This window comes from Artemia sp. Qi Xiang Cuo, chromosome 20 (genome assembly GCF_049724085.1).
Source record: "Artemia sp. Qi Xiang Cuo chromosome 20, ASM4972408v1, whole genome shotgun sequence".
Lineage (NCBI taxonomy): Eukaryota > Metazoa > Arthropoda > Branchiopoda > Anostraca > Artemiidae > Artemia > Artemia sp. Qi Xiang Cuo.
In genome coordinates this window covers 9050942-9072618 of record NC_142813.1, presented here as the reverse complement: position 1 = coordinate 9072618, position 21677 = coordinate 9050942, and the positions used below count along the sequence as shown (strand labels likewise).

At 34.8% G+C, this 21677-nt stretch overlaps 1 protein-coding gene across 1 annotated transcript in view; it reads left to right on the top strand.

Moving 5' to 3' along the window:
• LOC148939848 (uncharacterized) overlaps positions 1-20848 on the top strand; it is a 142825-nt gene extending 121977 nt beyond the window's left edge. The window contains exon 2 of the mRNA XM_089106197.1: positions 19323-20848. Within this exon, the coding sequence (XP_088962323.1) occupies positions 19339-19953 (615 nt within the window). The 5' untranslated portion in view covers positions 19323-19338 and the 3' untranslated portion in view covers positions 19954-20848. The remainder of the gene's footprint in view (positions 1-19322) is intronic.
• The last annotated feature ends 829 nt before the right edge of the window (positions 20849-21677 follow it).

Sequence of the window (21677 nt, the reverse complement as noted above, 5' to 3'; positions counted from 1 at the left end):
AAACAGCCCCCCCTTCACGCTCAGCATTTGCCTTAACACCTCCAATAAACATTTGGAGATAACAATTTTATTCATCGTAGTTGAAGGGTTCGGAAATTATGTCTGCGAGGAAAACAACCCCCCCTCCTCGTACAGCTTTCAGGGAAAGGGTTATAAGTTATGCCCTTCGGGCATATAAGGTTCTTATAAAAGGGGTGATCGTATATGCTTTGAAGGGGACTCATTGTATTGGTAATCATAAGTTCTAGTGCCCTTTTTAAGAGTCAAAGTGATCAGAGCGCAGCCCCCCCCCCCCCAAACTCACACACACAAACGCACCGTGGTTTCCCGATATGTATCCAATAGATATTTTGAGACAGTCCTTTTATTCAAAATAGTCCAAATATCACATAACAAGGCTTTTGAAGTTGATACATACCACCAAAGCCTGAGTGTTAGGGTTGTAAGTTATGTCCCTCGCGCACTTAAGGTTTTTATGGAAGGATAGTTGCATAAGCCTTAGCGGTGGCTCATTTGGTTGAAATTGGAAGTTATAGTTCTCTTTTAAGAGTCAATAGTGATGGAGGTTGAGTAGCATCCCCCACCCAACTACCCCTCTCTTCACCAAATGCATTTGATTGAAATTGTGCCATAGCAATTTTGTTTAAAATAGTCCATAACAATGCTTTCACGGGTGGCACAAACCCCCAGACCCAGGGCAAGGGCTTTAAGTTATGCCCTGGGGGCATATAATGTTTTTATGGAATGGGTGGTCGTAGTAAAGTTAGATGGATCCCATTTGATTTCAAATTTGAAGTTATAGTGCCCTTTTTAAAAGTCAAGTTGATTTGAAAGAAACCTCCTCCCCCCATGCCCATCATTTCCGATAAAAAATACCAAAATAAAATTCCGAGACATAAATTTTTTCAGTAGTGTAGGTTCAGCAATTGTGCCCAGTAGTAGTTGTAGTAGCAGTAGTAGTATTGGTAGCATCATTCAAATAGCATCTTTTTCCCTTTAAAGAAACGATGAAATTTTTAACATAATACCATCAACCGGTCCTGGAGCTTTCCTGATATGTCCTCTTGACAACCTATATGGGCATAGTGTGTTTCGATTTATTTGAATACAGTAACAATATTGCCCAAAGTTAATAGTAGTAGTATTAGCTTTAGTAGCAGTAGTAGTAGCAGCAGTAATAGTAATAGTAGCAGTAGTTGTAGGAGTCCAAGCATTAGTATTATGATGCAAATATTGTCTTTTGATTAGTTCAGCATCCCCCACAACAAGTGTTGTAAGTTTTAATTTCACACACAAAACTGTTACTAAGATATTGCTGATATGCCTTTTTGACAACCTGCATACGGATGGCAGGTTGTCATCAGTACAACAGAAATATTCTCTGAAAATTTCACCATCATACCTTCATAGGTTGTGGATTTTGAGCTTGCCAGAAGACACTGTGTGTATTCATTTATTACTGCTTCTACGGTTACGGTATTTAACGATATTAATTGCATTAAATTGAAACTTTTAGGGAACCCTTAGGAAGAGTTTCAATTAAACGAAAAACCTATATGCATGAAGGTATTAAAGGGGCATACAGGGCATTTAAGGACATAGGCAGTGATGCTCTATCATAGCCAGTAAAATTATTTCATTCATTAAAATTTTAGTGCATAAATATCAGCATATTTAAATTAAATTGACAATGTATATTTTTTTTCAGTAAACCGATTTGGATTTTTTGTCAGTAAAGTATAATTTATAACCTGGATTTCAGAAAGCATAGGGGTTTTGAACCCTACTCATACTAATTTATGCTCGTTTTGAGTTTGACTCTAACATTTATTTCAATTTTTGTTCGTTTTGGGTTTCAATTATTTATTGATACTGATTTGGGGTAGTTGTATGCTTGGTAGAATATATGATAGTCCGGCTGCCAGGTGTTGAAAGTGTGAATCATACCACGACGGAATGGGGCTGCTACGAGAATTAGCCTACCCTCCACCCCCTAAATTGACCATGCGGATTCAAAAATACCAATGGCACTTGCTTGCGAGTGGTGGAACACTCCGAAACTTGACATTTTATTATATTTTGGTGTTTCATGCAAGAAAATGCATGTTCCACAAAGTTTGAGGTGCAGTTTTCCGCTCATATAGAAATGCCTAGAAGCCATAGAATGTTCTCATAACAAATCAACACGATTAGTTAGAAAAAATGGCAGAGTTAAAAAAAATGGCAAAACTATACGAGTCTTGAACAGTCTTGGAAAGTATAAACAAAATCAAATTGAATATTAAACATATAATAATATTAATTGTTGAAAGATCCATCAGTTCAAGATTTTTATTTTCAATTTTTATTTTCATTTTCAATGCTGTAAGAACTAGAAAAGAATAAATTTGTAATATACGAGTAATTCGTTTTCAGTGAAGCACCAATGACGCAGAAGGCTTTAGGTTTTTACAGTTAAAGAAGGGGGCGTTTGTAGTGAAACTATATTTGTCTCGACTAATCTTGAAAAGAACTAATAAATTAAACTGAATATTTAATTCATAATAATATTAATTGCTAAAAGCTCATCAGTTCAAAATTTTACTGTAATTTTAATATTTATTTTCAATATTAAGTACAAAAGAAAACCTTTGTAATATAATTCGTTTTCAGTAAAGCGCCAATGACTCAGTAGGTTTTAGCCTTTTGCAGTGAGACGATACCCAAACTCTTGTTTGTAGTTATTTTTATCCGATTCAAACTTGATTTGCATATTCAATTTAAGTTTGACTCGTTTTAAGATTTATTTATTAATTTACATTAATATATATTGCATGTTTGTACGCATTGATTGTTTATTTAATTTCTGTTCGTTTTAAGTTTCATTTACACTTTAATAGCAAAATATTTGTTTTCGTTTTAAGCTTGATTTTCATATTTAATCGAAGCATCACTCGCTTAAAGTCTATTTATTCATTTATATTATTACTTGTTGTATGTTTTTGCTTTGATTGTTTATTTAATTTCTGTTCGTTTTGGGTTTCATTTATTCTTTAATAGTAATTTCTGGTCGTTTTGAGTTTGAATTTTAAAAGGTATTTGTATCTCCTGATCTTAATTTTAAAATGGCCTTTAATTTTCTTTTAAAAAATTATTTTTAGAAAGTTTTTTTTAAATTAATTTTTGTTAGTTTTTTATTGCAAAAAGTTTCAAGTTTTTATGGCATGGGGGGGGGGGTGCTTACTGTCCGATTATCCTTGACTTTAAAAAACGGATCTAGAACTTTCAACTTAAATCAAATGATGCTTTTTTCAGTCTATACGATTACCTCTTTGATAAAAACATTATATATGAACAATAGTCAGCTTGCATAACTTGCAGACAGCGATTGACAACAATGAATGGATTGAAAAAATAGCTCCAATAAGGGGGTTTAGACCATTTCACTTGCTGACATAAAGGGATCACGAATGTTTGGAATTGACCTTAATAGGATTTTGTGTGCCAAAGCAATTTTACATCTATCTCAGAGTATGTATTTTAACCATATAAGCAAATAATTCTAATAGAGTTGCTATGCGTTCTTCCCATAGAAAACCCCTTGCCATACGTTATAAACCCCCCTTAATAAGTTATGCCCCAGGGCATAACTTACAACGCCTACCCCCGGGCCCTGGTGGGCTGTGTCGACACCGGAGTTTTTTGTTATCAGAACTTTGAACTATTTTAACAAAATGTCTAACTCAAAATTTTTATATGATGCATTTAGGGCGTGGAGGACGGGGGGGGGGGCTAGTCACCCTCCAATCTCTTTTGACTCTTAAAAAGTGAACAAGAACTTTCAATTTTCAGTCAAATGAGATCTCTCCAAAGTTTATACGAGCATCCCTTCCATAAGAAATAATGGGAAGGATTCGGAGAATCCTTAAATTATAACTCTTGCCTTGAGGGCTGTTGGGGAGTTGTCATCCTCAAAGACCTAATTTCCAGAACTTAAAACTACGTTTAATAAAATGGCTATATCAAAATTTTGATTGGATGTGTTTGGGGAAAAGGTGGGCGAGAGAGGGGGGCTAGTTACCCTCCAATCACTTTCGACTATTAAAGGGGGCACTAGCCCTTTTAATTTCCAATCGAATGAGCCCTTTTTGAAGTTTTTACGACACCGCCTTCTGTGGGGGATTGTCCTCCTCAAAAATATATTTTCTATTTGGAAATCAACTATGCTGAACAAAATGGATATCTCAAAATTTTGATTGGATGTGTTTGTGAGAATGATGGGCGTGGGGGGGGGGGCTAGTTGTTCTCCAATCACTTTTGACTATTAAAAAGGGCACTATCCCTTTGAATTTCCAATCAAATGAGCCTTTTTTGAAGTTTTTACGACAACGCCTTCTATAAAAACCTTATAAGCCCCCAGGTCATATCTTAAAACCCTTGCCCTGAAGGTTGTGGGGGAGTGTCCTCCTCAAAAACAAATTTTCTATCTGGAAATCAACTACACAGAACAAAATGGCCATCTAAAAATTTTGATTGGATGTGCTTCGGGAAATGATCGGCGTGGGGGGGGGGGGTAGGGGCCTAGTTATATTTCAATCACTTTCGACTATTAAAAAGGGCACTAGCTATTTAATTTCCAATCGAATGAGACTGTTTTGAAGTTTCTACGACAACGCCTTCTATAAAAACCTTATATGCCCCCAGGGCATAACTTAAAACCCTTGCCCTGAGGGTTGTGGGGGATTGTCCTCCTCAAAAATGTGTTTTCTATCTGGAAATAAACTATGCTGAACGAAATGGCTATCTAAAAATTTTGATTGGAGGTGTTTGGGGGAATGATAGGCGTCACGGGGGGGGGGGGGAGGGGCTTGTTGCACTCCAATCACTTTCAACTATTAAAAAGGACACTAGCCCTTTAATTTCCAATCGAATGAGCCTGTTTTGAAGTTTCTACGACAACGCCTTCTATAAAAACCTTATATGCCCCAGGGCATAACTTAAAACCCTTGCCCTGAGGGTTGTGGGGGAGTGTCCTCCTCAAAAATATATTTTCTATCTGGAAATCAGCTACGCTAAACAAAATGGCTATCTTAAAATTCTGATTGGATGTGTTTGGGGGAATGATGGGCGTGGGGGGGGGGCTAGTTGCCCTCCAATCACTTTCGACTATTAAAAAGGGCACTAGAACTCTCACTTTCCAATCGAATGAGCCCCCTTTGAAGTTTATACGACGACGCCTTCCATATGAAATGCCTCTGGGGGAAAAAAAAAAATAAATAATAAAACATTGGAGCCGTATGGCCTTTACTATAGGCAACGCTACAGCGTTGCCTCTGGTTAATTGCATTTTGAAACTTTTAAGGAACGTTTAGGAAGAGTTTCAATTAAACGAAAAACCTATATGTATGCAGGTATTAAAGGGGCATACAGGGCATATAAGGACATAGGCAGTGATGCTCTATCACAGCCAGTAATATCATTTATATTTCAAAGGAGCATATTTTATTGAAAATTAAAAGTTATAGTTCCCTCTCAAGAGTCAAAAATGATTGGAGGGCAATCAGCCCTCCTCTTTAGCTGAAAATTTTTCAGACACTTCCAATCAAAATTTTAAGACAGCCATTTTGTTCAACATGGCTGAACGGTCTAGTAACAATATATCTAGGATATTGGGTAGGTGAGTCCCCACAGTTACGTAATTCACCCATTATGCTTAAAAATTAAATGCGGCTTTAAAATTAAATCAAAACACACTGTTTGTTGCCAATAAGACATCTCAGAAATATATCAAGAACGACTGAGGGTATTAAGTTCTTATTTTTGAGACTACTTCTGTTGGTACATCTGCTCTTAAAGTTTAACTAAATCAAAAGAGTGTAACTGTATCCAGGCTGTTAAAGAGTATAGATATAATTTTTTGGGAATGGTATTAACTTATATTTATCAGGTCAACTAGAGGATGAATATAACTAAACTGAACACAACTATTTGTGTCATGCCTTTCAAAAGAGTTCATATTGTTAAAAATTGCTGAAAAAGTTTCTCCAGCAAATGAATAGCCGGCCAAACTATAAATTCTTAAAGGAAAACCGGAAAGATTCAAACTATTATTTTGTTTTCCCTGAAATAGACTATGTCAATATAAAACGAACAGAAATTAATTAATAAACATTTTCCACAAAATAATTTTTTAAAGAAAAGTAAAGAACTCCATTAAACCTAAAATGAACAAAAATATAATCAAATAATCTACCTAGCATAAAACTACCACAAATCAGTACCAATAAATAAATGAAACCCTAAACGAGCAAAAATTAAAATAAATAATAGAGTCAAACTCAAAGCAAGCAGAAATTAATATGAGTAAGGTTCAAAACTCCTATGCTTTCTAAAGGCCAGAATATAATTTGTAATTTACTGAACAAATTCTTATAATTGTTTTCACTTTCGTAACTATAAGAAATCAAAAATTAATTAAGAGTTTAAGGAATAAATATCAGTATATATATATATATATATATATTAAACTGACAATGCACATTCATTAGAATTTTTTCAAGTAAAGTAAAAATCATATTCTAGCTTTTAGAAAACATAGGGTTTCGAACCTTACTCATATTAATTTCTGCTCCTTTTGAGTCTGAAATGAATTTCTACCTAATCCCTAGAATAAAACAAAGAAAGAAAGAAAAAAAAAAAAAAATCAGGTACCCATTCATCCAGTGTAATGACATATGTTAAAATGCTTGAATTTTGGCGAAGGCCTTTGCTAACTCTGAATATCTTGAAAAGAACATTAATGAATATAAAGAAATCAATCTTTGTAATAAAGAAGAAAAATATTTACTTTTTCAACTCAATATATTGTCTCATTAAATTAAAGTCTTCTAGATTCAATTCTATATATAAATAGTTTAATTATTAATATAATTTTTATGGAATAATAAACGATAATAGGATATTATATTAACTATTAATTATTGTATTCAATAACTAATTAACATCAATTACTAAAGTAATTAAAATTAACAATGCTATTATATTAACTTAATATATTAGATATTTCACCGATTATTAAATAAAATATATGTATATTTTATGCATATATTTTATGCTTTTATGCTAGATTTTACATTAAATATATTAAACATTGAAAATATATAATTATTTAACAAAAAATGGAACTAAAATAATAAAAATTCGTCATTTTAAATGCAAAGAAAAAAAGGGGAATGAAGAAAAAAAGAAAAAAAGAAAACAAGATGTAGTCAGACTTTAATGGAAAACTTATCTAACTTGTTAATCTCTTTACAAATACGGAAAGAAGAGTTATAGTCCCGTTTGAGTAAAACACAATTCAAAACAGATGCACGCAGAAGTTTTCAAGAAGGCGAAACCTGTAGCAATGTAGCTCCACGGTTTTAATTTATTTATTTAGCTTAAGTTGTGTATTCCTTTGCAAGTTTATATCCCAGTTCGAGAAATATTAAACTCTAACGGGTGCCCGTAGAGGTTTCTCTGGAGGGAAAGTGTAATACTTTTATTCCAGGATTTTGACTTGTTTATTGAGTTTATGTATCCCTCTGGATATAAGTACAAAAGATTTATAGCCCCAAGAATTATCAAGCTGTAAATAGCTGCCTATTCAAGTTTTCCCGGAGTGCAAGCCTGCAACCTATTATGGTCAGTGGTTTTGTCATTCTTTATCTGACGTTTGTATTCCTCTAGATGCAAATAATGATGGCTTACAGCCGGTTCAAGGAGTAACGAAATCTAAATAAATAAATTAATAAAAAATAAAAATAAATAAAATAAATAATATAAATATAATAATATAATGAAATAAAAATAATTAATAAATAACACAATGAAAATAAATAAAACAATTAATAAAATAATGTAATAAAATAACGTAATAAAGTAAAAATAATTAACGAATAATATAATAAATATATAAAAATATGATAAAAAACATAAAGTGACGAAAGTTACTGCCAAGGGTGAGATTGCAGCAGTCGCCCCATGAGACTGAAAAACTGCGTTTCTTTTTAATTTGGGAGTGCCTGTGTTATATTTATCCAACTATTATTGAGTTTCCCAATTTTATTCTTTTCTGGTCTTCCAGGAGGGGGGTGGATGTAAATTTTGACACACGATATGAGTTATTAGCCCACTGATACTGAGGGGTAAATTAAAATTCATCCGTGTCGACCATGCTTGTCTGGCTGAGTTACTTCCAAATGTCTATATAGCCAAAATGAGCGTCATGGCAATAATTGAATTAGTCAAGACATTCTTGACTGCGGGTAGAACCCGTGGGTACCCGAAGAGTTTGGGGGGGGGGGGGGGTGTAGGTTGTACAATTTGACACGTCTTTGGAACATCAAAATGGGGTGTAAAATTACGTTATTTATTCTGTATAAATATAGTTTATTTTAATTGTAATACTTTAATTTATCTACTGATGACGATCACTCGTATATGTGCTCGAAATATCCAGAACTTTCTGTATCTGTTTTCTACTGTCTAATAAATGGACTTATCCCTATTTGAACTTTTATTTTTTCGTCATAGAAAGGCAGTGTGGCCTTTGAAAAAACACGTAAACAGAGACTCGGTTTTAGCATTTGCTTCCCTGGAAATAGTGCTCTGGGCACCCGTGCAGCTACTATTAGTAGCAGCGTCATAGAGGGGCCATGAATCATGGTCTTCTGTCTTGGCTTCTATCTGTCTTGGCTTTTCTCTGTCTACAATTAGCCATGTCTTGATGCAACCTATGCAACCTGCAAACTGCTTGATAACTTCAATTCAAAATCCTCTCAATTAATTGGACTATCTGTCTTGGCTTTTCTCTGTCTACAATTAGCCATGTCTTGATGCAACCGATGCAACCTGCAAACTGCTTGATAACTTCAATTCAAAGTCAACAGAAAGGCAGAAAGGCAGTGTGGTCTTTGAAAAAATATGTGAACAGAGATTTGGTTTTAGCATTTGCTTCCCTAGAAATAGTGCTGTGGGGACCCGTGCAGCTACTATTAGTAGCAGCGTCATCGAGGGGCCGTGAATCATGGTACATTTAGTCTAATTGTCTTTATCAATTTCTCCACAGCTAGCACGTCTTGTCATCTACATTGGCAAATAAGCAGTAAAAAGGCCTGATTTTCGGAGTTAATGGGGGAAGAGTTCAGAGTATTTGAAAATGGGCAAACTGGGGAAATGTTTGGCATAATAGATTAATGTGACCAAGGCCAAAGGATAAGCACCTGTTATCTCCCCAAAAATGGAAACTTGGCACCCATGAGATAAGCCTACACACTTGGAATGAGTTTCAGGGAAAGGAGCCTATGTTTCTATGTTATTATGAGCCTATGTTATTGAGCCTATGTCTATGTTTCAGGGAAACATAGACATTATATAAAGTAACCCATGGAGTGAATAATCAAGATATTTGAAGTGTATTTTGAAAATACTAAAGGAAGCCTTCTTTTATTAGTCTTTGATTTTCTTCCATATGTTTTATAGTTGTTATAGGGTACCTCAGAGGGCTCGAAGCCAAAAGTGGCAACAATGTACAATGTCTCTATTATAGCAAAGGATCTCATGAACTCTATAGGCTCAATTTAAAAAAATACTAAAAAAATGTATACAATTTTTTTATATCCATTTTTGTTGAGTTTTTACGAGTCAGACAAACATTTGAAAAACTTCTTTTTCGGAAAGTTATTTTAATGAATTTCTGTTCGTTTTTATTTTGCAAAAAATATTGAATGTTTCCCCAAATTTTTCATGTCTCCGGCGTAAGATCTGGAACATCTGATTATTAGCTCTAATTAGTGCCTAATCAATTTCAACATCCTCCTCAACATTCCCTAAAAGTTCCGACCAAGCGAAATTAACCGTCCATGAGATGTTGCTGATACGCCCTTCTGACAACCGATATGCGCGTGGTATCTTTTGATTGAACACAACGTTCCCCTAAACATTCTATGGAAGTTTTTCAACTTAATACTCTTTTCTGTTCCTGAGATACTCCTAACCCCATTTTAACAAGCTGGGTGTCCATAGAATCTTTTCATTTAGTTCAACATTACTGAAGGTTTCAACTAAATACCCTTGCCTATAACGCGATGCATATAGTCTAGTCGGATTTTTTTTAAGTTTAACATCCCCCTCAACATTACCTGAAAGTTTCAACTTAATACCCTTGCCTATTCCCGAGATATTGCAGACAAGCCATTTTGACAACCAGAATGAATATGCTGTCTTTTGGTTTAGTTAAACGTCCTATTTGATATTTCCATAAATTTTTAATTTTATAATTGTAACTACACCCAGTAGCAACTGGGATGCATATAGTCTCCTTATGTTCAGCATCCACCTCAACAATCTGTGAATATTTCAACTTGATATCCATCCCTAACTTCTCTTGAAATATTGAAGATATGCCGTTTTTGGATGCACATAATGTCTTTTGGTTTTGTTTAAAATCCCCCTCCCCTAGCATTTTTTGAAATTTTCAACTTAAGACCCGTAGCCGCACTTGAGATCAACACGTATACGTACGCCCTTTTGACAAGTTGGATGCACCTGGAGCCTTTTCATTTGGATAGAACATCCCTCTCAATTTCATTTGGTAGAATCAATGAAATTTACAGTTTAAAAATGTTAGCAATTCGTAAGATTTTGCCCATAAGACCTTTTAAAACTTGGATGTACAATGCCATTTTGACAAGCAGGATATTGTTATACTGTTTTTATTCAGTTAAATAGATTTAACTTTAATACTAAAGGTTGTAGTAGTATTTACAGTCACGTTTATAATCGCAGTAGCAGTAGCATTACTAATAGTAATATTCAAAGTCACAAACTGATACAAACAGTTGCAGTTGCAGTCACGAGTTGTCAAACTCGTTGCAGGTTGTCGTATTTGCAGTTATTAGTTGTTATAGTCACAGTTGCATGCAGTCAAGTTGCATTTGCATTTTCAGTCGCAAGTAGTCGCGGTCGTTGGTTGTGAGGATAACAAATAGTCTCAATCACAAGTATTCGTGGGCGTAAGCACTCCCAGTCACAAGTATTTGTGGTCAGAATTGATCATGGTTGCAATTTTTGACAGTCGCAAACACTTTTAGTCCCAAGCAGCTGTAATCACAATCGCAGTCACAAGTTAAATTTTAGTCACAGTCACAAGTAATCGCAATATCTAGTATTCGAAGGCCGGGTAGTTACAGTCACAAATAATTAGAGTCTAGCATATACAAATTCTCCTTAGCATATATAAATTCTTACAAGCACAGTCATAATTAGTCACACTCGCATGTAGTCCTAAGTAGTTATAGTCGCAGTTACAAATGGTCGCAGTTGCAATCCCATTAGCAGTAACTGCAGTGGTCCTGAAAATAGAAAGTTATCGCCCTTAGCCGCTCATAAGATATTGCAGATACACCCCTTTCGTAACCGCAACGTACGTCAAAGTGATGTTTTTTTTTCTAAATTAAAGTTTCTAAGTTCAACATCCTCCTCAACATTGCCGAAAGTAGTAACAAACAAATGTATCAGTAGTTGCAAGTAGTCGCGGTCACAGTTGGCAGTTGTCGAAGCCGGAAGTAGGCACAGTCGCTGCCGCAACCAGTTGCATTTGCAGCCGCAATAAAAATAATAATAGAAGTGTTTCTGAGAGTTTCAAGTAAATACCCTTAATCGATCCTAAGATATTGCAGATACGACTTTTTGTCAACTTAGATGCAAATAGTTTATTTTGGTTTCGCTCAACATTTCCCAAAACTTAACCTCAATATCTCTTGAATTTTTCGACACAACCAGGATCAAACATTCCTTCTTTGCCAGGGATAAATCCTGCATGTAAAAAATGGACATATTGCATGATTTACATTCCTTTCCCGGGGGCTGCTGGAGCATGGAATCCCGAAGGCACCGCTATTAGATTTTTTGATGATTTTCAATTAAATGGATTTTTAAGATTACTATCGGTGTTATGGGGGCATTACAATGTCAAAAGGTTGGGGAGGGGGCTGGTTGACCTCCATTCTCTTTTCATAATCCCTCTCAACTTGCCTTTAAAGTTTCAACTTAATACCCTTAGCCGTTCCTTAGATATTGCTAGTGTGTTCTTTTGACAACCCTCCTGCATATAGTGTGCTTTGATTTTTTTGATATCCCACTCAACATTTAGCTTAATACCATTAGCTTTACCTTAATCTAAATACCCTTAGCATTTTTGGAGACTCAGGATTAACCGAGCCCCCTTTTCTGAATAACCAACCCTATATACGAGGCCCTCGTACAAGTAAGGGCCAACTTTTATAACTTACAAAACTTCTTCAGGGGCTGTAGGGGTTTACGTCACCTTCGGAGGCATAGTTATTGGGACTTTTCGACTATTTTAAACAAGATTGCTGTTTCAAAATTTTGATCATATATCTTTGGCGAGAGGGATGCTAAAAAAGAAATGAAAGGGGGCCTGCTTGCCCTCCGATGAATATTTAAAATCCCTATCGCCATGCCCTGATAGTTTAAACTTAATACCCCCCGCTGTTTCTGAGATATTGCAGATACGCCTTTTTGATAATCTGGAAGCATATAGTATCTTTTGATTTAGTTTATCAAACTCCTCAACATTCTTCAAACTTTCACTATAATACCCTTAGCCTTTCCGCCCACACCCAGAATCAAACAGCCCCCCTCCGTTTCCTAATGATAAATCCTGGCTGTAAAAAAAGGGTACGTTACATAATTCACAATCCTTGCCCTTGTGGCTGGGGGTGGGGGGAGTGGGGGGTATTGTATCTTTTAGCTATTGGTACTAGACCTTTTGACTGTTTTTAATAAATCATTTTTGTTTCAAAATTCTGATCAGTGATGAGGTAACATCTAAAGTGGGCAATGGGGGATGCTTGCCCTCCGATAGCTCTTCAACATTATCCTCAACATCCATTGAAAATCTCATCTTAATAATCTCAGCCGTTTCTTAGATATTGCTGATATGCCCTTTTGACAACCAACATGTGCACAGTGTCATTTATTGTGTTCGGCATACCTCTCAAAATCTGTTGCGGCTATGCTATCTCTTAGGCCCAGTTCTTGACTTCTAGACTATTTTGGACAAGTCGGCTACTTCAAAATTTTTATAGAATGTTTTTGGAGGGAGGGCAACTAAAAAGGGAATACGAGGAGGCTGGCAGCCCTCTAGCCGCTTTTCAATATCCCCTTCAACATATCCTTAAAGTTTCAGCTTAATAACCTCAGCCGTTCTTAAGATATTGCAGATCCATCTTTTTCATAAACTGGATGCACACATTGCCTTTTGATTTGGTTTGAGACACCCCTTAACATCTTCCAAAGTTTCATCTTAATGCCCTTAGCGTTTTTGGGTACACCCAGAAACCAGAGTAAAATATTTCCCTTTTTTCTAGTGATAAATTCTTCCTGTAAACCAATGGGGAAATCGCACGATTTAGAATCCTTATCCCAGGCTATGGGGGGGATTTCATTCCTGAAGGCGCATCTATTGCACCTTTTGACTAGTTAGAACAAAGTGAAGATTTCAAAATCGTGATCAGTGTTGAGCAGAGGGGGCACATCCAATAAAAAACCTTATATGTTAATTATGGACAAATTGCATATCTTACAGCCCTTGGCCCGGGGCTCTGGGAAGTTTTGTCAACCCTTGAGTCATTGTTATTTGATCTTTGAACCATTTTGAACAAAATGGTTATCTCAAAGTGTAGATCAGATGCATTTTGGGGAAATGGGGGAGGGGGCTGGTTACCCTCTGATCACTCTTGACACTTAAAAAGAGCACTAGAACTTCTGATTTTTGATCGAATGAGCCCCCTCTGAAGTTCATAGAACCAGCCTTCCACATAAGTGCCTCTGGTAAAAAAAAAACCTTACAAAAAACAATCCTTGTGGCCAATCTTCATGCCGGCTCACTTAGTCTTTTTTTCAAGGGTTTAAATTTCTGGATATTGTCAAATTGAGTTTTAGATGGTCAATCTTTTGACGGCTGGTGAGCACACTTGCCCAAGATAGAGGTGGCTTAACGTTTTGTGTTTACTTATACTTCTTATAGGTATTGAAGGAAAATTACTAGTTAAGAAAAGTTCAACTAAGTTAACGTTCAAGTGAATTGTTAATTTTTGAGTTTGGTCAATATGAATAAGTTTTCAAACAGTTCATGGTAACGAACTGTAAGTAAGGAGCGACCCGGCTCAATAGTAACCGAAACTAAAAAAAACGAATTTTGATACCAGTAGATACATCAAAAGAAACAGATTTTTATGCTGATTTCAAATATATAACCTTCATCCTATTTAGTATAACTTATCAAAAGTTACGAGTCTAAAAAAATGTCTTATTTTCGAAAAAAGGGGAAACACCCCCTAAAAATGATATAATCTTAATGAAAATCAAACCAACAGATAGAAAACCCTTCTGTAGATGTTTCAAGATCCTATCTGCAAAAATGTGGAGTTTTGTTTATTTTTTACCAGAAGAAAGATCACGGATGCGTCATTATTTGTTTTTTTTCTCCCAGGGGTGATGGTATCGATCCAGTAGTCCTAGAATATCGACAGAGGGCTCATTTGAACGGAAATTAAAAGTTCTAGTGCCCTTTTTAAGTGACCAAAAATTGGAGGACAACTTTGCCCCCTTCCACGCTCTTTTTTTCCCAAAGTCATCCAATGAAAATTTTGAGATAGTCATTTTATTCAGCATAGTCGAAAATCTAATAAATATGTCTTTGATGACGACTTAATCTCCCACAGTTCCCGGGGAAAGGGCTGCAAGTTAAAAACTTTGCCCATTGTTTACATATAGTATTGGTTATTGGGAGGTCTACAGACGTTTTCAGGAGGATTTTTTTCTGGTGAGGAGGGGGGATTCGGAAGAGAGGGCTACGTAGGAGGATCTTTCAATGGAGGATGTTTCCTTGGGGGAAGGGATATTTCTATGAAGGGGGCACCGGATTTTCCAGCACTATTAAAAAACGATCAGAAATTAAAAAAAAACAAGTTTTTTCAACTGAAAGTAAGGAGCAACATTAAAACTCAAAACGAACAGAAATTATAATGTATATGAGGGGGTTCGCCCCCTAGTCAATACCTCACTCTTTTCGCTAAAGTTTTTTTTTAGTACTTTCAAAAGCGCTATCTATTCTAATTAAACGGCCTTTGTGATTCAGAGATTTGTGATTCGAACAAAATTTGAGCTTTAGCGTAAAGAGCGAGCTATTAAAAAAACAAGTTTTTTCCACTGAAAGTAAGGAGCAACATTAAAACTCAAAACGAACAGAAATTATAATGTATATGAGGGGGTTCAACCCCTAGTCGATACCTCGCTCTTTACGCTAAAGTTTTTTTTTAGTACTTTCAAAAGCGCTATCTATTCTAATTAAACGGCCTTTGTGATTCAGAGATTTGTGATTCGAATAAAATTTGAACTTTAGCGTAAAGAGTGAGGTATTGACTAGGGGGCAAATCCCCTCATATACATAATAGTTTCTGTTCGTTTAAGTTTTGATGTTGCTCCTTACTTTCAGTTGAAAAAACTTGTTTTTTTTTATTTACTTTATATTTTAAGCCCACTTTGGGCTATTACCCCAACCCAGTTGGTTTTGGGATGAGAGTTTAAGCAAAATTTTAATTTGTGTTGAAGGGTGGTACCTCCATTACCCTCATTAGGAAGTATTCATGTTTATTAATCTTGGATAGATTCCGTAAGATAAATGACAAAAAAGTGAAGTCAGCATTAAAAACCTATTGCAAAATAGTGAAATATTTTATGGTTGGTGGAGTGCAGAAAAAAGATTTCCTTTCAGGTCAAAGTTTGTTGCTTTTACTTTGAAAAGCAACAAAAATAAAAAAGAAAGAAAACAATATAAACAGAAAGTAAATACTCCAAATAAATTTGTTTTTATCAAACAGTTCGTGGTAACGAACCGTAAGTAAGGAGCGACCCGGCTCAATGGTAACCGAAACTCTAGAAAACGGGTTTTTGATGCCAATAGATATATGAAAAGAATCAGATTTCAATGCTGATTTCAAATATATAACTTTCATCAAGTTTAGAGCTACCCATCAAAAGTTACGCGCCTGAGAAAATTTGGCTGATTTTCAAAAAAAGGGGGAAAGACCCCCTAAAAGTTATAGAACCTTAATGAAAATCACACCATCATATTCAGAGTATCAGAGAACCCTACTGTAGAGGTTTCAAGCTCCTATCAACAAAAATGTGAAATTTTGCTTTTTTTGCCAGAAGAAAGATCACGGATGCGTGTTTATTTGTTTGTTTGTTTGTTTGTTTTTTTTTTGTTTTTTTTCCCAGGGGTAATTTTATTAACACATTGGTCATATAATAACTTAGAAGGGCTTATTGGAACTGAAAATAAAATTTCTAGTGCTATTTTTAAGGAACCAAAAAAAATGGAGTACAACTAAGCCCCCTCCCACGCTCATGTTTTTACCAAAGTCACCCGATCCAAATTTTGAGATAGCCATTTTGTTCAGCATGGTCGAAAATATGATAAATATGTCTTTTGGGATGACTTAATCCCCCGAAGTACCCAGAGGGAGGGCTAAAAGATATGAACTTTACCCAATGTTAACATATAGTATTGGTTATTCGGAAGTATACAGAAGTTTTCAGGAGGTTTTTTTTCTGGTAGTGGGAGGGAAGGGTGGGTCGGGGGTTATGGTGGAGGATCTGTTCAGGCAGGCAGTTGTCCGGGGGGACGGGAAATCGCCAGGACGGGTGCGCCTGACGTGCCAGCATTAGCTCTTGGGGCGTGGGAAGAATAAAACCAGGGTCCGGCCGTCTTGTGACTGGCGGGGGGGCGAGAGGAGGGAAGTACTCTGGAGAAGGGTTCCGTGGAGGATGTTTCTTTGGGGTAAGGGACATTTCTATGAAGGGGGCGCCGGATTTCCAAGAATTATTTAAAAAACGATCAGAAATTAAATAAAAAAAAACAAGTTTTTTCAACTGAAATGTAAGAAGGAATATTAGAACTTAAAACGAACAGAAATTATAACGTATGTGAGGGGGTTCTCCTCCAAGTCAATACCTCGCTCTTTAAGCTACAGTTTTTTTTTAGTGCTTTCAAAAGAGCTATCTATTCTAATTAAACGGCCTTTGTGATTCAGGGGTTTGTGAATTAATTTTTTTTTAACTTTTAACTTAAAGATCATCGTATTGACTACGGGGAGAACCCATCAATATACTTAATAAAAAATAATTAATAAAAAAAAAACAAAAAAAAAACAAGCGATACGGCTCAATATTAACCAAAACTTCTAAAAACTGAATTTTGATGTCAATAAATGTATTAAAAGAATGGGTTTATAATGCTGATCCTAAATATATAAATTTTATTAAGTTTAGTATTACTCATCAAAGGCAACAAGCCTGAGGAAATTTACTCGATTTTTTAAAGAGGGGGAAACATCCCCTACAAGTGGAAGAATTTTAATGAAAATCACAACGTCAGATTCAGCGTATCAGAAAACCCTATTACATAGGTTTCAAGCTCATATCTGCAAAAATCTGCAACTTTGAATTTTTGCCAGAAGAAAAATATACGAATATAGAAGTTAGTTACGTAAGTTAATTTGTAAAGACATTCATTTAGCAAAAGAAAAGTAAAATTTTTATGCAAATAAAAGCTGCATTAACTAAAAAACGATCAGAAATTAAATAAAAAAAACAAGTTTTTTAAACTGAAAGTAAGGAGCGACATTAAAACTTAAAACGAACAGAAATTATTCCGTACATGAAAGGGGCTGTCCCCTCCTCAACGCCTTGCTCTTTATTCTGTATATGAAAGGGGCTGTCCCCTCCTCAACGCCTCGCTCTTTACGCTAAAGTTTTTTATTGTTTAAAAAAAAAAATTGTGAGACAGTCAAACTTTAGCGTAAAGAGCGAGGCGGTGAGGAGGGGACAGCCCCGTTCATATACGGAATAAAGAGCGAGGCGTTGTGGAGGGGACAGCCCCTTTCATGTACGGAATAATTTCTGTTCGTTTTAAGTTTTAATGTCGCTCCTTACTTTCAGTTTAAAAAACTTGTTTTTTTTATTTAATACTTCTGGAAGCTGCAAGACCTTCTATTAGAGTACGGTTAGACCACCCCGTCGAAAAAAAACGAACTAATTGTTTTTTAAAGTCGAATTAGAATACTTCTTTGACTGTAAAGTTTCAAATTTTGCTATAATTAATTCTAATAGATACAAAAAAAAAATAGTTTTTTTTCTGTTTTCAGCCTAAACGTCAAAACCATGTTTGGAGCATTGCAAACATTTGCTGTTCCCAGAAATTTTACTATAATTTATTTCAAAAGATAAAAAAGAAGTTCCTCTTTTTCAGTTTGAACTTCAAAACCATCTTTGGAGCAATTCAAGCATTTTTCTGTTCGTCAGAAGCGGAAAAAATGCAGAATTTTGTAAACTTAAAAACAGAATTTATGATGAGGAAATCTTTTAAGCTGAATTTTAGATTCTCGAAAATAAATTTACATAATAAAGTACAAAATAAATCTAAAATTATTTTCTGCATTGTTTTTCTCCTGTAAAATCTACAACATGGAAAATACTACCGCTTGATTCTGAAATACTAGTAGAGAGGTGATCCTCAAAATAAAATCATCATGTGGCTCTAGACAGCGGGAGTGACTTTTCGCGTCAAATATTGTTTAAACATTTTCTCTTTGGGTTCAACAGTATGTAAAAATTTATTTTCAATTAAAATATCTTTATTCAATTTTTTTTCGAATTTTGCTACAATTTATTTATTTTTGGTGTATACACAGAATATAAGGTATTGTGTTTGGGAAACAATTTATCAGACACCAGTGGCTCCAATTGGGAGGCAGGAGGCCTGTCTCCCCATAGTTTTGAAAAATACATTTTTATGACGTTCCCCCTCTGTATATTTAAAATAAATTTTACCCTCCTCCCTAAATTCTCATGAATTAACGCCACTGCCAGACACATCTATCGAAAGGCTTACTTTTCATTTACCGCTACTCTATATAACGGCTTTGGAAAAAGTAGCTGAAAATGAACTCAATTTACAAAAGGTAAAAGGGTAGATTATACAAAAGCTTAAGGCTGGTTACCCGATAACTACTTTAAAAAGTGACTCGTATGGTTGTGTGATTTATTGGAACATCACTGGACTGATTGACTCATAATAAAAAAAATAACAGTAAAAACTTTTTTTATAAGTTGAATTAAAATATTTCTATGTGAGAAAAAAATTAATATTTTGCTATAATTTATTTCTGTTTGTTATATGCAGAGAAAAAAGACATTTAGTATTTTTTTTTTAGCTAAAATATCGCAGCCATGTTTGGAGCAATGCAAGCAGTTGCAGTTCGTCAGGAGCGGAGAAAACAAGAGAAGAAACGAACTGGCAGACCAGCAAAACTACAAGTCCAAAATGACGAAGAAGGAACAGGTTCCGTGTATAATCTAGTGGTTGATGACTCACCCCATGATTCTCCCAGACAATCACCGAAAGTCCGAACGATGAGCCATGACAGCTCTTTACCTCCGACACCAGTTGCTGTAACTTCTCCACAAGCTGCAGCCGGAGCAGTGACATCTACGAATAGCTTCACAAGCTTGCAGATTCAACCAAGTGATACGAGTTTGGACTTTTGCTGTCGTGGATATTTTCCTCTTCTTCATCTTATTATTGTTTCATTTCTTGTTGGTATAACTTTGTTGATTGTTGGGCTTGTGCAGTTTAAGCCAGGGGCTGAATCCAGTGAAAGAAAATTTTCAATTGTTGGAGCTTCAGCTGGGTGTTTGCTTGTTGGTTTTCTACTTCTTGGGATAAGACTTTGGAAAGGAAAGAAAAGAGAAAGAAGGGATAGAGCAAAATCAGATACTGAAAGAACGGACGTAGCAAAAATAACTAGTTTTCGAGGCCAATCTGAAGAATCTGATAAATATTAATTTGAATTCAGTTGTCTCATCGAGTCCATCTCCGGAAAATAAAAATTATTGAAAAATACTTCCGTGTTTCCAGCAGAAACTGAGATTGGAAGAAATACAATATCTTAAAAAACCAGTCAGTTGTTACAATTTATGACACTCTTTTCATTATTTTTTTTTTTATTGAGTTTTGTACTCCAGCTACCTTGTATTAACCAGACTGGATCGATCTGTCCATTCTACTTTTCTAAGCTAACTTGATTCGTCTGTGAGTTTTTAATTCTAAGTGAGACGTTAAGACGTTAAGTTGAGACGTTAAGAGGCAATGTAAGACATCTCGTTGCTTATGTCCAAGTGTTGGCACAATTATGTTTAGAAACGTGAGACGTTTTTAAATTACCAGTGGGCAGAATACTTCCAGACGTTTCAGAAAATTGTGGGAAATTTTCATCATTCCTTCCAGCCATCGAGCTTGTGGTATCAATACTTGAAGAACGAAGCCATGGGGATCATTCGAAATAGAGCTGTTTCGTGTGAAGAAATTCTGTTGGTGATGAAAATAGACCCTGTTTTAAGTTATATGTTAATTGTCGAATGTAGGATTGAAAGCAGAAACTGTTCACGTGGACTATTAACAATGCCGAGCTACGAAAATTGTCTTTCTTTTATCATAAGTAGGTTAGAGTCTGCTATTTTCTCATGACACTGTTTCTTCCCAACTATATCTGTAACATTCCAATAAGAGTATCGTTAGATGATTGTCAATAAATGGTAAAAAGCAATATACCAAAGCTATACTACAGTTAAACTTACCATTTAAACTGAGTTACGCACGTTTGCTATGGCAGTTGAGTGTCATTTACTTAATTTGACAAGTTGATTTGTTAACTTGCCAATTAATTCGGCTCTAGTTTTTATTTTCCAGTCAAAACCGTCATCGTCCTATCATCCTGCTGTATATATATATATATATATATATATATATATATATATATATATATATATATATATATATATATATATATATATATATATATATATATATATATATATATATATATATATATATATATATATATATATATATATATATATATATATATATATATATATATATATATATATATATATATATATATATATATATATATATATATATATATATATATATATATATATATATATATATATATATATATATATATATATATGTGTGTGTGTGTGTGTGTGTGTGTGTGTGTGTGTGTGTGTATATATATATATACATATATATATACACACAGACACACACACACACACACACACACACACACACACACACACACACACACACACACACACTACACACACACACACACACACATATATATATATATATATATACATATATATATATACATATATATATATATATATATATATATATATATATATATATATATATATATATATATATATATATATATATATATATATATATATATATATATATATATATATATGAGAGAGAGTATGAGTATATATATATATATATATATATATATATATATATATATATATATATATATATATATAGAGAGAGAGAGAGAGAGAGAGAGAGAGAGAGAGAGAGAGAGAGAGAGAGCAGGATGATAGGACGATGACGGTTTTGACTGGAAAATAAAAACTAGAGCCAAATTACTTGGCAAGTTAACAAATCAACTTGTCATCATACCATCAACCTCCTTAAAAACAGAAGCTCTATC